Source organism: Haliotis rufescens, unplaced genomic scaffold (assembly GCF_023055435.1).
Source record: "Haliotis rufescens isolate VD_foot unplaced genomic scaffold, xgHalRufe1.0.p SCAF_15, whole genome shotgun sequence".
In the NCBI taxonomy this organism is placed as follows: Eukaryota; Metazoa; Mollusca; class Gastropoda; order Lepetellida; family Haliotidae; genus Haliotis; species Haliotis rufescens.
This window is the reverse complement of record NW_025963835.1, coordinates 847667-864292: the sequence shown is the minus strand read 5'-3', so window position 1 is coordinate 864292 and position 16626 is coordinate 847667. Positions and strand designations below refer to the sequence as shown.

The 16626-nt window shown below is 38.5% G+C and overlaps 1 protein-coding gene across 1 annotated transcript in view; it reads left to right on the top strand.

Annotated features, from left to right (window-relative positions):
• The first annotated feature begins 363 nt into the window (after positions 1-363).
• Positions 364-16626, top strand: part of LOC124142121 (NADPH--cytochrome P450 reductase-like) — a 43595-nt gene continuing 27332 nt past the window's right edge. Inside the window, exons 1-2 of the mRNA XM_046510406.2 lie at positions 364-517; positions 16023-16191. Of these exons, the coding sequence (XP_046366362.1) occupies positions 16061-16191 (131 nt within the window). The 5' untranslated portion in view covers positions 364-517; positions 16023-16060. The remainder of the gene's footprint in view (positions 518-16022; positions 16192-16626) is intronic.

The window sequence follows — 16626 nt, the reverse complement described above, 5'->3', positions numbered from 1 at the left end:
CAATTTTTGAGATAACACTTTCTTAGTAAGGAACAGATTCTAGTCCTTTTTTGGTAGCTTTCGGCCATGGGAGCCGTGCCAATTTACACTTGTCAGAGGGGTAGACAACGTACGTGATCTAGACTACCATGCATGCAGTTAGCTGAATCCCGGATGTGACGCCCCCCCCCAAAAAAAGGAGTACTAGAATTTGTACTTTATTAAGAAAGTGTTATCCCAAATATTTACAAAGTACAGTGAAAAGTGCAAACATAACCACGCTAGCAGTCCGACACGTCTGTACCCATTTGAGCATGTAAAATCACACGGCTGAAAATAATAATCCGTGTCCACGAATATACAATGAATGGTCCCTTGTCAACAAAATCTTGTCATGTGACGTCACAGGGTCATTTAGCAGGTGCTCTGGTAAGAGCAACTCGGTTAAAGTTTTCATCAGACATGCGTCATAGATGTATATAGACCACACCGATTTTGACTACCACCATCGATCAGTCACAACGTTGCAATCAAGAAGGTATGTATGCAGTGTTAAATTCGTTTCATTGCAATTGATCTCCATTTTTACCATCGCCTATTTCTGGTGACCTAGTCTAGTGCATGTGAAATAGAACTCATCGTTTGCCTACGTGACTGAATGGCTTCTCTAAATCACTTGGGGAAATTTGTTTCTCACAGGTTGTAATAGTGTAACTTGCAAAAAGACGTGAACCCGAAGTGTATTGATGATCATTGTCAACATTCAGAACAGCTGATATAGGGCTTTGGGATAGCCTAGTTAATCGTTATACGTTAACCAAGTTTCATCCGGTTGACATTATTCCTAACAGCTGAATCGTGAAAAACAGTATATAGGACTGTTATGAAACAGGTTATGGTTATGTCCGATCTCATTGATGAATATGAATGACAGAAATTATAGAAAATCCTATATATAATACGATTATCAGGTATTATTATTTAGCTAATCACTTTCACCCTCCACTAAAAGTATAAAAACTTTATCAGTACAACCGTTACATCTAGCAGTAGTAATGACTTTACTATTCGATGCATACTTGACCACTACCAGACTACATACACTGGAAACTAGAAGAAATGCTAGATTCATGACGAACTGAAGCATAGTCCTATAACAGATTAGAGTTCACAAACTCGCTTTGTGCTTAAGCTTTTCTTGGGTCATTGACCCATGAGATCCATATGACTATTGTGGTATCCAGGGTCCTACAACCTCTTGTATTTCTTAACACGGGCTCTTTGGCCCTTAGTTTTCTGACACCACACGCTTCTCTTTCACAGGGAGCCATTTCATATCTAAATATATGTGGTACGCTTCATATTTTGGCATGGCTTCGTCAGTGATAATAATAGACTCAGCTTATCTGACCGAGATCCTCTGTTTCACATTCACATGCTTCCTGTTCTAACGTGCGAACTGGGATGGATAATTGTGACATGGCATGTTAGTTCACGTTAAATATTATGACATCATTTGTCCATACAGACCGGTCAGACAACTTGTATGGTGTTGACAAGGACATGCCAGACTAGCCAAACAGGTAGCTAGATTATTTTAAGAGTGATGATGATGATAGGATTTTCAGTATCACCTTTACTAATGAGCAGCATGCATGTTTATCAATGTTATGTTATTGGACAAAAAACTCAAACAAATATTGATGGATACCGATATTTCTTTATAAACCAAGAATTTATCTTGGCATCAAACAACATGAACAATGTTTTTTGACATTCAAACTGTAAAAAATACATCATTTTAAAGAAAAATGGGATTTGTTTTAAAGTTTGTTAACGCAGCAGTCAATTATATAGTCTAAAACTATTCACCAAAGTCCTTTCAATCCTGTTGAGTAGTTCTGTTATCAGTGAAATACATATGTCACCCTAGTCTGTCTCACTGTCCCTGGGGCAGTCGGGTAGCCTAGTGGTTAAATTGTTCGCTCATCATGCCGAAGACCCGGGTTCGATTCCCGACATGGGTACAACATGTGAAGCCCATTTCTGTTGTCCCCCGCCATGATATTGCTGGAATATTGCTTTTATAAAAGCAGTGTTAAACCATACTCATTCACTCACTCACTCACTCACTCACCCATATTATTTTCCCTTGCACCCAGCCCTAACTATAATGCTATAGCCATTGAAGCAAGTCTAGATTTTCCAGAGGTTCTGAATCTCTCATCCCACTGGAGCGCCCTTTCAATTTTAATGGAGTTCTTTGTTTCTATCAAAATTCTAGTTTTTCAGAGACTAAGCATTAGTCTACATGTCACCCCTACAGAATCATAACAATGCTTATAACTATAAATAGGGTATACATGTATTGAGAAATTTTGTAATTCCAGTTTGGTAATTAATACTGACATTTGCTGCTGACTTATGGCCAAATATTGGCATCAGAGCATGTCTGTATAAATCTCTCTAAACATGCTAAACGCATTGATAATAACTTGAATGTTGTATCTGATGAATGCGATTGATTATGAAGATTAATAGGGATGGGTATTTAAAGTGTATCACAATATTTTACAATACACATGCATGTTGCAGTATGCATCACAATATATCGTACAATTCTACATTGTGAATTCAAAAACAATCTAAAACATCAATGTTGAATTTCATAAATGGAAAAAAACAAGATGCTGGTACAATATAATGTTTTCTCGTTCAATAATTACGTAGACTTCATGGGGGCCCTGGATGCACACCCCGGGGCATTAAAGGTATATGGAAAGTGTATGACATTAAACACATAATAAATTCGCCCGATATTCTGTGCTTGAAAAAATGATATTGTGATACATATTGTGGGAGGGGTGGTCGGGTAGCCTAGTGGTTAAAGCGTTCTCTCATCACGCCGAAGACCCGGGTTCGATTCCCGACATGAGTACAATGTGTGAAGCCCATTTCTGGTGTCCCCCGCCGTGATATTGCTGGAATATTGCTAAAAGCGGCATAAAACTCACTCACTCACCTATTGTGGGAAGAAAGAACCTCAGTTTACTAGGGCTGTTACGATTCACTCGTGTATTTGGTGAATCAAACCGTATCCTTTCATGAATTGAATTCGTTATTCTTGGCCACTAGAATCGAATACTTATGAATATGCAAGCATGTGCATTTACATAAAAATACCCATAAGAACATATTATATGCATAGATTTCTTCAAAAGACAACACTCTTATACTATTTACTTTGACAGTATTGTGGTAACTGGTCATTGTCGCATTTGAGCATGTTGAGCAGATACTAGTACCTGGATAAGTGCAGTATATAAATGTATAATATATTAATTAACAAAACATGTCAAATAATTTATGTTGTTATTGCTTCACTGAATATAAAGAAAAATGTATCAGCTGCTGACTTGTTATTGTATTCGTGAATTGATATTCGTATTCATTACCCTATATTCGTGATACGAATCATATTCACCTCGTAGTGTATTCGTTGAAGCCCTACAGTTTACCGATATGCTTGTAATACCACACCCTTGACTATTGACCAGCTCCGAGTTTCAATATGTCTTGTGTAACTAAAGCTTGTCACAAGGAGCACCTGTCATGTTATTGATGGAATATTGCTAAAAGTGGCATAAACCATACTCACTCACTCACTTGTAGAGAGAAACTTAATGAATTTGGTAGTCAGGGTCAGTAGCTTATGTGATTGTATGTCAACGTATCCTAAAGACAAGTTCAGGCCATAGCTCATAATCATCATGATATCAACCACTGGTTTGTCTGACCCAGATTTGATTATTTTCATGCATCTGTCATACAGTTGAAATATTGGAGGGGATACTGTGTGTGATGTGACGTTAACCCCATGAGGATTTCAGGTTAGAATTGGTCCAAGCTACCAGTGCTAGTCATAAGCATGGTAATACTAGCTCAGTGACTTGGTTGAATATGTGTTGTAGTATCTCAACGTTACTCATAATACAAATCTGTGAAATCATTGGTTTGTGTGGTGCAGGCTGGATTATTTGGACACCCTCTGTGGTCTAGCAGCAAGGATTAAATTTAAGACACTAACATGAGCCAACAGCTCATATCATGGATTGGCCCCAGAAGTACAGCCCCACCAGGAATCTGCGATCTGTTGATAAGATGCTTCTCTCTGTTACAATAGTTACTATATATCATTGTATTTGCTCTTGAACAGAAATGACTATTCAAGTGATACTACATTAGTATGTCATGCATGCTGATGTGTACATGATGTAACCCTGGAAACCTGTTCATGGCATCATGGCACTGCACGTTCTTTTGTTGTGGCAGACAGGAGTAGCAGAAGGCAGGTTGATCAATAGTCATATCCTACCTAGCCTCCAGTCTATATATGAAAATGTGTCCCTTGCTCCATGAAAAAATGACATCTGGACATTTTGGAGTTTTGAGGCACATCATGTTCACCATGATCTGAGTGTGGTTATTTCATTTACACAAGTTGATCAAGTTATGACATTTGCCAATCATGTACAACATTACAACAGCATCTTTGTTCTTGGTAACCTTGTGAAAAAATCTTATGATTACAAGCAAACACTGGTAACCTACTTGGGGAAAATGTCCTGGGCCCTGTTCCATAAAGCGATCTTAGAGCTAAGACTGTTGTTGGTCTATGTGTAAGTATGGGAGTTACGATCGTCTTTGCACTTAGACTGATGCAAGCCTTTGTTAAAGTATGGGAGTTATTTCATCTTAAAGCTAAGACTCCTGCAAGTCTATGTGAAAGTATTGGAATTGCAATTGTCTTAGCGCTAAGACTGCTGCAAGTCTATGGGAAAGTATTGGAGGTATGGTCGTCTTAGCGCTAAGACTGCCGCAAGTCTTTATGAAAGTATTGGAGTTATGATCATCTTCGCGCTAAGACTGCCGCAAGTCTATATGAAAGTATTGCAATTGTCTTAGCGCTAAGACTGCTGCAAGTCTATGGGAAAGTATTGGAGGTACGATTGTCTTAGTGCTAAGACTGTCGCAAGTCTATGTGAAAGGATTGGAGTTATGATCATCTTAGCGCTAAGACTGCCGCAAGTCTATATGAAAGTATGGGAGTTACGATCGTCTTAGGGCTAAGACTGTCTCAAGTCTATGAAAGTATTGGAGTTATGATTGTCTTAGTGCTAAGACTGTTGCAAGTCTATGTGAAAGTATGGGAGATATTAATAATGATTAATTAATAATCTTTATTAATAATTACAGTATTTATTTTCTTGATATTAGGCGTGACAAATGGGGGCTTTGTTTCACAACCATCGATACGATTGTCATCATGGTCATGATTAAGTTCACAAAATCATTATTTCATTAGAATATGCCCCCAAATAAAAATAAATAACAACACACCATATTTCTTGACAGATTTATCTCATATACATTAACACTAGGGCTGGCTAATGATACAGATCAAAGAGACTGATGATCATTAACTAAATATCCATCAATTATCAATAAATATTGGAGAAGTAACTTTGAGCAAATATATAAAAAAAGAAATCAACAATACTTCCTGCCACTGGTGAGTCGTGACACAATTATGCATGGATTACTTTGTGGACATTTATGATATAACAAAAACCGATGCTTTTCGTCTTCGGCAAATGACTAAGTAACAATAACAAGACGGTTTCGGTACACTTTAACTATATATCATCACTAAAGTTTATGAAAGATATTATTGATGACACAATTTCGTTATCGATAATTGTAAATATTTTTTTCCCATCAACGATTATCGATCTTTTTAAGTCAGCTCTAATTATCTCATCTTTCCGAGGGAAGGGAGTTAACTGACTATAAAACTAGGCTGGTATTATGGAGTTACATTTTGGCTGGACTAACGAGTCTATGTATAGTCCAATGAAAATCGCTCAACGAAATCGAAATCTGGTTCGTAAACTGTCGTACAGATTCCGGTCGATTGCAGGATTTGCAAGGCATGTGCACCGCTTACTCGTCAACAGATATTTTCCAGAACATTTCATGTTTTTAATAAAGATGCTCGCGTGATTTGATGCACTTCGCGATGTAAGACCCGTTTTATTGCAATATAGATCTTGATTATCGATCAGATCATCTTGACTTGGCTCCGCCATTTTGTTTGAAATAAATGCAAGTGATACGAGAGGTGGAATCTGATTGATCCATAGGAGAGGCATAGAAGGGATATAACTCTTAATAGCCACTGGTGGCGCTATGATTGAGCCCAGGAATTCCAGCCTAGTTCGGCAAGGTGGAAACTGGACTTATATAAAGTCAGTCGACTCTCTTTATAAGAGATGTTATTATCTCTACTGCAGTGATTATGCATAAACGTGCCACACATGGGTCATGAACTGATGCCCATTTGAAGCTACCTTGCTAAAAACCATGGAAACAACATTATAAGCAGAATTATTTATAACCAAGGCCAGCTCAATACTTTGGACCCAAGGGAGTAAATATATGTAGACTAGTCAAAGATACCTATCAGTACCAAATTTGAATGATTACATCTGGAACCCTGATATTGTAATCCCCATTCTAGTTGTGTAGTTATGGCTTACTAATCCTCTTTGTTACCATGGTTACAGGTTTATCAGGTTGAGAAATACATATAACTTTTTGAATCATTGATGCACCACTCATTCAGAGCCTCATCCTGTTCTACAAAATGAACTGAAGTGTGGTACATTTCTAATCATTTTCTAACTGATCATTGTCATTCCGACTATTTCATGTGCTCGTGTCAAGGCTTAAACTGTTTCGGGTAAATGTTTTCTTGTGTGCGATGCCATAAACACCTATTAACTTGTAGCTTCATGAAAGCAGTTATTTCAGGCTCAGTGCTTATGTTATTCCCAGCTCTATGCTGCTGTTGACAGATCTTTGTGATTTACAAATTGTCAATATACAGCTCACACAGATTTATTTTTGGACTACACACAATTAGAATAAACGAGAGATCATAAAATGGAGGCAGCATTAATGTTTTACCTATTACCTCGGTCATTGTGTGTCACTAATGAGTCTGTTGACATGGATTGACAGTGTGTGTTCTGTATGATACACGACCTGGTGGTGTTGCAATTACACAAGCTGGTTTTCTCTTGACCAAATACAATTAGCAAACACGCATTTCCACAGAAACAATGACAAGTGAGACACTAATTGGTTATTGGAGACAACTGTTACCATGGCAGACTGATGTGGCTTTCTGTTGGTCCATGGTGAGATTTGATGGCTGTGGGACACTGGGTGGAATGTTCATTGAAGATGGAAATGCAGTGAAACAATATGATTAATCCGTTATTTTATTCTGGTACCATACCTGTCATAGACAATTGTGTCAGATGAACCCTTGAGCAAACTTTGATCTAAATAAAGGATGAGTGGGGTCTTGAGCCAATCAGATAGTATTCACTCAGCAATATTCCAGCTATATGACGTCAGTCTGTAAATAATTGAGTCCGGACCAGACAATCCAGTGGCTGACGTCATGAACATCAATCCACGCAATTGGGATCGATGACATGCTTCAACCAAGTCAGCGAGCCTGACCACCTGATCCCGTTAATCGCTTCTTACGACAAGCATAGTCACCTTTTATGGCAAGCATGGGTTGCTGAAGACCTAGTCTACCCCGGATCTTCACGGGGAACAGGCATTGGTTGCTGAAGACCTATTCCACCCAGGATCTTCCTGGGTACATGGACATGAAAAGCAAGTGTATGACAAACCCTCTCACTATGATGCCAGTTTATTCATACATCATGTGTCTGGCTATATTATCCTTGCCAAAGGTGTACAATGGCTTCCTCTACAAAAGCTGCAATTCTATGACCACACAGTGTGAGCCCAGACCATCCATTATCGTGAATATAACACCTCTTATGATGAGTATAGTATGCTGAGGAACTATCGTATAACCCAGACTTCCAATGGGCCTGTCGCCGTACTCGACAGAGTTGGTGATGAGTGCCAATACATTCTGACATGCCTCAGTGCCCAGGAGATGAGATTTAGCAATAGGTATGTCACTCGGTGAAGCGTGTACTTTCCTTTGTAGACATATTGAGATTACTTCATGAGTGTCTGTCAGATAACATTTATCTTACTAGTTGTTTCAAAACGTATCTAACAAATGAAAGCAATATGCCAGCTATGTGATGGCCTTCTGTAAATAGTCAGGACCAGACAATCCAGTGATTGACGTCATGAGCATTGATCTACACAATTGGGATACGGTGACATGTATCAACCAAGTCAGCGAGTCTGAACACAATTCTTTAACGTCGTCTTCGACAAGCATGTGTTGGTGAAGTCCAGTTCTAACCCACATCCTCACCAGGAAACACTCTAAAACCAAAACATTTTGACACAGACGTAGGTTAATTCTGTAGAAGCACAAACAAGTTATAAAATGAATTACAATCATGAAAGTAGTTTGTCATAATCTGACCTTAGATCTGGGTCTGGGGCAAGTCCAAATTTACAACCCGGGTACCCAACCCCCCTATTACCTGAACCTACCCGGGTACCCTGTAGGTCTCAAGAGATAGGTCCAAATGTCTGACTGGGAATACTTTGACCGTAGCCCTTGCAAAATGTATTTAGACACTCGTATATAAGGATCTGCATAGACTGAAGTTAACTGAAGTTTTATCTTTATGCAAACATATTAAGGAATACAAACATTCTAGAGTTCTCGATACCTTTTGTCATTAAACAATATATCACGTGATTAACCACGGGTCTGAGTAGTCCTGTGGGTACCCGGATCCTACTCAGTAGGATCCAGGTACCCACAGGACTACTCAGTACCCACCCGACCTGAGTACCCGAGTTACCCGTCCCAGCCCTACTAAGGTCATCACCATGGAGCAGCCAATCACGGACCTGGAATTCAGTCTCACACACGTTTGATACCAGTTATCTCAAATGGGTTTCTCATCCACATGTGTTGAGGAAAGAAGACCTCATAAATAACCAAAGAAAAACTAGTTGAAGTTTGAGCCAATGATGAGCACTTCGTGTACACAATTGGAAAAACTATTCAACGAATGATGTAATTTATGAAAACATTCTGACAATAACACGCTAACAGACTGTACCACAAAGATCTAGATAAGATGTTGGCGTTGTGTTACCAAACAAACTTTATAGGACAGCATCTGGATAATCAGACACCTTGGGTCTATGAGAAGTGATGACAATAGGATGTGCAAGTTGTTAACTGACGAGTAAAATGTCATAATTGTGCTGGAGAGGCACACAGGGAAAAGGTCATCACGTGGTAATCTTTTATGTAGGTTAATTTGTTTAGTCTAGCATGAACTGAAGTTACACCGAGGCTGCAAACAGTGGTAAAAGAGCCCCAAGTAATGTACATATTAACATACTATAGTGCCGTTGTTCAAAACAACCTTAGCACTTCCACTGTCGTAAGTCTATGTTAAGGTATGGGAGTTACGATCACCTTAAGGCTATGATCTCTTCATACAACGGCACCCTGGGCTAGACACCATTGGTCATATTTACGTAGTCTGCTGCTCATTTTGGACAAGTGGCTCGTACAAAATAACTAGATTTTGGACGAAAACAACTAGTCACAATGGTCACATGCTAGATTTTCACTATTCTTGGACTATCTGACTAAAGGCCATGTTTAGCCCTTGCTAGATTTTCACTATTCTTGGACTATCAGACTAAGAGGACGTGTTTAGCCCTGCATACATTCATACCTGTCAAGAAAATGATATAATTTTATGGTTATGATGATTATGATATGATTATTTTAAAGCAAACATGGATTGTGGGTTCAAATCCTGGTTCGCCCCGATTATGTTTCTAGGATTCTCAGCACCATACACGTGCTTGTGGGTTTCACCGAAGTGGTAAATGTCTGAGACCTGCATCACCTCGGGCTATCCTCCCACATTAAGCTGACACGCCGTGATATAACTGGAATAATGTTAAAAGCGGCGTTAAACCAAACTCACTCACTCACTAAAAGCAGACATGATCCGCTTCATGTATGAATGTATACTGGGATAGTTTGACGATTTGCACATGCTTGATCATGTTGATACGTTAGTCATATTAAATAAATTGTTCTTTTTGGTTACATAAGATAAATAAATAGTGATATTCTTCAACAGTATAATTTGTCTGTTCTTGGTACAGATTGTGCATTTCTTATGGGAAATGGTATCGTTTTCCATCTTCCCATTCACACAGGTGCTATGTAAGGCAGACAGGTATACAAGCACCATCTCAGCCTACTGGGTACCTATTCCAAGTAGGGTGAACAGAGGCAGATTTTGAACAAATTCTCTGGCCTAAAAAGACACAACGTTTGAGGTATCACGTTTCAGTGGGGCCAAAGCCCTAGAATGTAATGGGAGTCAAATACCGTCACCCATCCACTTTCCTCGACCAACATTGCTGGATTCAGCCTAGTTTGTGACCTGTGTGCAGTGCACAGGTGCCTGTGCCGCCTGTGCCGCCTGTGCCGCCTGTGAGACACCGCCTGTAACTGTTCCTACTGTTCACGGCTACAAGGCTTTGTGGACAGATCATGATGCCGTACTGTGTTTACTGCCTCCAGGGCATTCACATTCTTATCATGGAGACAAGAGATAGCGTTTGGACTGAATGCAAGCAATATTTCTACAACAGCTGCTTGTGAACTGATATCATGGTGACATGACATGGATGAGCGTTTAACAGTTGCACATAATACCAATATCATCGTGACATGACAAGGAAGAGTGTTTAGATTACATGCAGGGAACACTTATACAACACTAGACTGACAATTAGTCCTTGAAATAATGATATCTTATTTAAAAATATATATCTGCAAAATGAAATAAATAATCCAAAAGGAGCCCAGAACAATCCTTAATTTCAGGAGCTGAGTCAATCTAGACTTGCCAAATCATTGTTTACTTGAGTTGGACTCCTTTTTTAATTTTTTTCTTTCAGGTCTGGGATACATTCTAATAATTTTTTAATTTGACGTTTACACAATATGTGACTTTTCCATTGGACGAGAGGTCGGTCACATGACCGCGAAATTGACGTTCATAAGTGTATGAGCGACACAATTTGACGTTCATACGTTTTTCACGAGACCGTGTTCTTGAAATGACGTAAACACTGACGGACTACTTCCACATTCCTGGGGAAACCCCTGGGAATTCCCTAGCACGAAAACATACATAAACATTATTTCTGATCATTTAGAACCTTTAATCTTGGTCTCAGAATTTTATTATACATTGAGAAACGTAAGAGAGCTTGGCTGCATGATTGTTCACGAATTTCCTCGCTACGGCCCATCCTAATGAACAAACGAAAAAATGCACATCCAAACTATCGTCAGTATCGACTCGATCTGTGTCTAGGCTGACAGTGATTGTCTCCAGCAATCTACAAATTTACCTTGGTGTCTGTTTGACGCACCTTCAATCACCTTTCAATAATTGGTCAGTTGATCAATGATGACTAACACATGTAACCGCCACAGGTTCATTAACAACTTCGGAAATCCTCCCGTCACGTTTATCGTGTCGGCCATTTTGACGTCTTGTACTTGATGTAAATGTATTACGACGCGCTGTCATTGTGACTGACTTACTGAGGTAGTTCATTACAGACCTTTCTCATCTAATGGGGATATTATATGAACACATGTGTTGCGTAAGATGTTTCTGAAGAGCAAGTTCTGCATCCATACGCTCATGTCACCTCTTTTTTGGGGAACTATTTTATTCCGCGATATAGCTGGTTGTTGTTTGGCTGTCAGTGTAAACATGAAGTCACACATACTAAATAATAAAATTGTGTTTAGATCTTGGCCTACATCCTTTGAGGTAAGAAATTGTGATAAGAAATTTGCAAGCTCCGTCGTTCATACAGTTTGGCCCTCACTCTATGAAGGTTCATACTCCAATGAACTCACACAAAGTGAAGGTCAATTCTTAAATACAACACCTGCACATGGCTGTATATCATGGCATAGGTGAATAACCAATGAATTACAAGGAAATACAGATTAACTGCCAACAGAAATTTTCATGTTGTGATTTACATGTTTGAACACAAATAAAAAATCTTTTTTTTTTCATCAAACAAAACTTTTAGATTACCGTATTCGACGTAATAAGCTCTCAAAATTAGAAATAGGGGGCTCTTATTAGAATATAATATTGGTGAGAAAAAACCATTGAGTTGAAAGATTGTAAATTTCATAGTTTATGCTGACAGCCTAAAATGAAGTATGTGCGTATCATACACGGCAGATATATTTTCCAGAATTTAATTTCCCATAACTAAGGGTGCATATAACACACGACACATATTATACATGAATAAATAAGTCTTGTGTACATTGATCAATCAGAAGGGGTGCTAATTGGGACTGTTCACTATCCAATATATTAGCAAATATCGCCGTGGGCTCTTATTACATCAAATACAGTATTTGATTATTAAACAACTTTAGGGTTGGCTCATTTGGTAAAAAAGAAAATAAAGGCCTTTACAGTAAATAAAGTAATGCCTATCAAACAATTTAATAATGACTAATGATTTACTTATTTTTAGCAATGCAAAGTTGTTTAGATTCATTGTGTTTATTATGTTTATATAAGTCTGAAAAAATGAAAACGTGTCAATTTATAGTTCATCACCTACTGCTGTTGTTGGTTGGAGGACTGTCAACATGTTGCCCTTATAACAGCCATGCTGCTGCTGTGATGGAGCATCTGGACCAGTATGTGTGTATGTTAACAAACTCAGCATGAACATTATGAAGGATCACATACCATGGACACTGCTCCATATATCAGACACCAGATGGTGCTGGTGACTGAACTTCATCAGCAGCAATATCATTTACCTGTTAAGTGTTACAGCTTACTCATTTGGCTGATGACTATTTGAGACAACAGGTAAACAGGTAAACAGGTAAAGGGGCATATTTCACCAATGCTTCAGTGACGTTTTTGAGACTTTGAATATTTACTAACATGCATGCCTCAAAGTTTAAATTTTTACCAGTAGCCTTATGGCTACAAGTATTTTTTTTCAGGTAGCCAGTGGTAAAATCAAGAGGTCAAGCCAATATTGTAGGTAGCCAAAAGCATTTGAAATTATCTTTATCAAATAACTATTATTAATATGTACAAGTTACAGCACTAGTCTTGAAATTGTATCTTAATGGAAACTGAACTTGAATATTGTTACTTGTGACTTGAACAATGATGCAGTTTATGTTACTATAGATTATATAGGTATAACATTCCTCGCTTATCAAATGGGCATTGTCAACTAAAATAAAGTACTAATTATATTAATTTTTCTGTATTTTGGGTCATTGTCGACTTTAGAAAGAATTATTTGCCAGAACAATTATTAGCAGGCATGTTTTCCAACATCAGCTGCTATTTATTTTTGTGTCTACAGATGTGTAGCAATAGAATTTAGTCGCCACAAGATATTTTTCTAGGTAGTCATTTGGCTACCTCTGAATATTAGACAGTAGACAAACTGAAATTTAAGTCGCATTGGCTTCCGTTTTAATCACAACTTTGATGCCTGACGTGTGATCAGTATTTCTGTTTGTGTTTGGGTATTCAATATATATATTTTTACTCCCTTTGGTTCAGTCTTTTAGGTATTCATAAATATTTCTTCTTATATAATTCTTCTTAAGATGCCATGTGACTCTGAGCTGAGTCTGTTCATATGCTGCCCAAGTGTGTCACATGTTCCTCACAAGCATGATCTTCAGCATGTTCAGCAACCCATGTTCTTCATAAGAGGCGACTAATGGGAATGGGTGGTCAGCCTCGCTGACTTGGTTGATGCATGTCATTGTGTCCCAGTTGCGTTGATCGATGCTCTTGATGTTTATCACTGGATTGTCTGGTCCACTCGATTATTTACTGACCTGACATTGCTGGAACATCGCTGAATGCCATGTTGAACAACAAACAAACAAAATAACGCTCACAACTGTGATGAGTTAGTCTCTTTTTGAGGAAATAGTCTTTTTACACATTGCTGAGATAAGATAAGATGAGACTGTATTATCCCAAGGGAAATTAATATTGCACAGTTGATTAGCGCTACAATGTGTAAAAAGGATAACGTATGATATTGATATATGTACATAAGAAAATAAGACACTTACTGATATAACCACAGGTATAACGTAATGATCCTCATTTGTGTCATCTTTTGATGAGATGGGGTGCCAGGGTTTGTTTGTTTGTTTGGTTTTTTTTATGTTTAACGTTGCACTCAGCAATATTCCAGCTATATGACGACAGCCTGTAAACAATTGAGTCTGGACCAGACAATCCAGTGATTGACATCATGGGCATCGATTAGCCATTGATTAACACAAACTGAGCAGTGGCACACACATGCACACAAGATAAAGGTTATGGATGTTTTACATACCAGTGAAATTCACAAACATGGGTATGGTAAGGGCTTGGACGATACATCAACTGTGCGATCCGATACCATACGTATCACAGTACCTTGCACACGATCCCATACGTATCGGGATACTTACATGTGCTATCTGTGGTGTGTGTAAGCCATCTCTTTCACAGACAGGATTGCCAAATAGCTGCCACACTAATGATTAACAGTTGGCAGTGTCAGGTTTGGTGCAATGGTCAAAATGTTTTACGTTTTTACTACTCATTTTCACTAGTAATTAGTGTTTTGTGTAACGCTTAGTTTAAGAAAACATTTTAGGTAAGAATCGATACTTTTTACTTAGTGTGTGACTGTGATCGATACTTATATCGAGCAGTAACAAATTGTGATCCACCGAGTCATCGGTGTATCATCCCACCACTAGGTGGTGCAGGCAAACCCAGAAGCATGATCAGTTCAAACCAGGTTTCGAACCCACAATCATAGGTTTCTGGCACACCTAAGCGACACAACTGCAACTACACAAGTGACACCTGGAATGTAAGAGGTTGGCTATGTGGTGAGCTCACAGGACACTGTGTAACTCCTAGAGTTGTGTTGCTGATGTATAGAGTATATGTATCTTTTCTTGTGAAGCCCAGACCACATTAATTATGTGTTTTACTGGAAATGGTTAAATTGATGTTCCAATGTAAGAGGGGGAAAACCAGTAAATGAATTTGTTCAAGAGCTTGAGGGAAACAATCTTGAATTCTTAAAATATGCAGTTTAGAATTTATGTTTATCACAAGTTTCAGTTTTATATTAAATGGTTCGTGTTTTACCTATTCTGACATTCTTAATGATTGCTTTGTCACGATCACAGCAAGACCGGTCGCACGCAGTGTTGTCATCGGTCATAACAATGTGTACTCATTACCAGTGTTGTGGCTTTGGGCTAAAAAACCCACACAATCTGATTGGCTGTTGGTGGAGAATTTGGCAAGGGTTATTAAGTATGAGGTTTTTATATCAATTACAGAAATGAATTGAATTAAGTGTAGCCTCTCTTACTTGAAATACTAAAACATCCGGGCAAATCGAAATATTTGTTTCCAGCAGGATCAAATCATGTTGTTTTTTTTAATTTAAAAAAAAGTATATTCTTGAAAACAAATAAATAATTTGATATGGCCCAAATAATATTTATCTCATCAAGTCATTTAACAAATTTGATATTTTTATGAACATGATGAAGTTGGCTCGTTAAAAATGAAACAGCTGAAATACATATGCAATATCTTGAATGGCCTGTAAGATGTGACAGATTGTCATGTGACAGTTGTCGTGGCAGAGATACTATACTGATTGCATGGATAGTGAATGTAGTCCGGACTAGGACAAGCAGACACACAGACACACACCCAGGTAGCACACACACATGCACACACATGCTTGCATGAACATCGCTATGTGAGTGTAATAATCTTCAATGTGACTACAAATCCCAATTATCTGTGTGTCAGGCTAGTAACTGTGGCAACTGGTAATGACTTCCTTCCTTGCAGGTAATATCCTCGTGTGACCCAGGCTGACACACGCCAACATGGGCGATGGCACGTTGTTCTCCACTATGGACCTCTTCATCCTATCGGCCGCAGGGGGAATTGCAATCTATTGGTTCTTTTTTCGAAAAAAGAAAGAAGAGGCACCAACATTTAAACGTCTCACAGTTGTGTAAGTATTTTTATCAAGATATCATCATGTTCATATTGACTTGAAATTTAGTCCATGATTCCATCATTCCTATTGTTTCCCTCTATCCATTAATCTGTCTGTAGCTGTCTCTCATAAATCTCCTCTCTGTCTGTCCCTTCATGTCTACATTGCCAATCACCTGTTTTGTTCCATCTTATTTGATACCTTTCAATCCATCTATCTATTATTATATTCGCCACGAAGTGGAAGGGGGATAGAGGAATGGGTGCTGTCAATCCGTCCTTGCGTCCTTCCATCATGTTTCGTTTCCGGAGCAGAACTAAAAATCATGAGATATATCTTAACCAAACTTGGCACATAGATAGCTCTTGTGGGAATTTTTACAAAATTATTTTTGAGTTTCCATGGCAATGACTTTGACTGAAAATGGCGGCAGGGTTCCTTTCGGAGCAG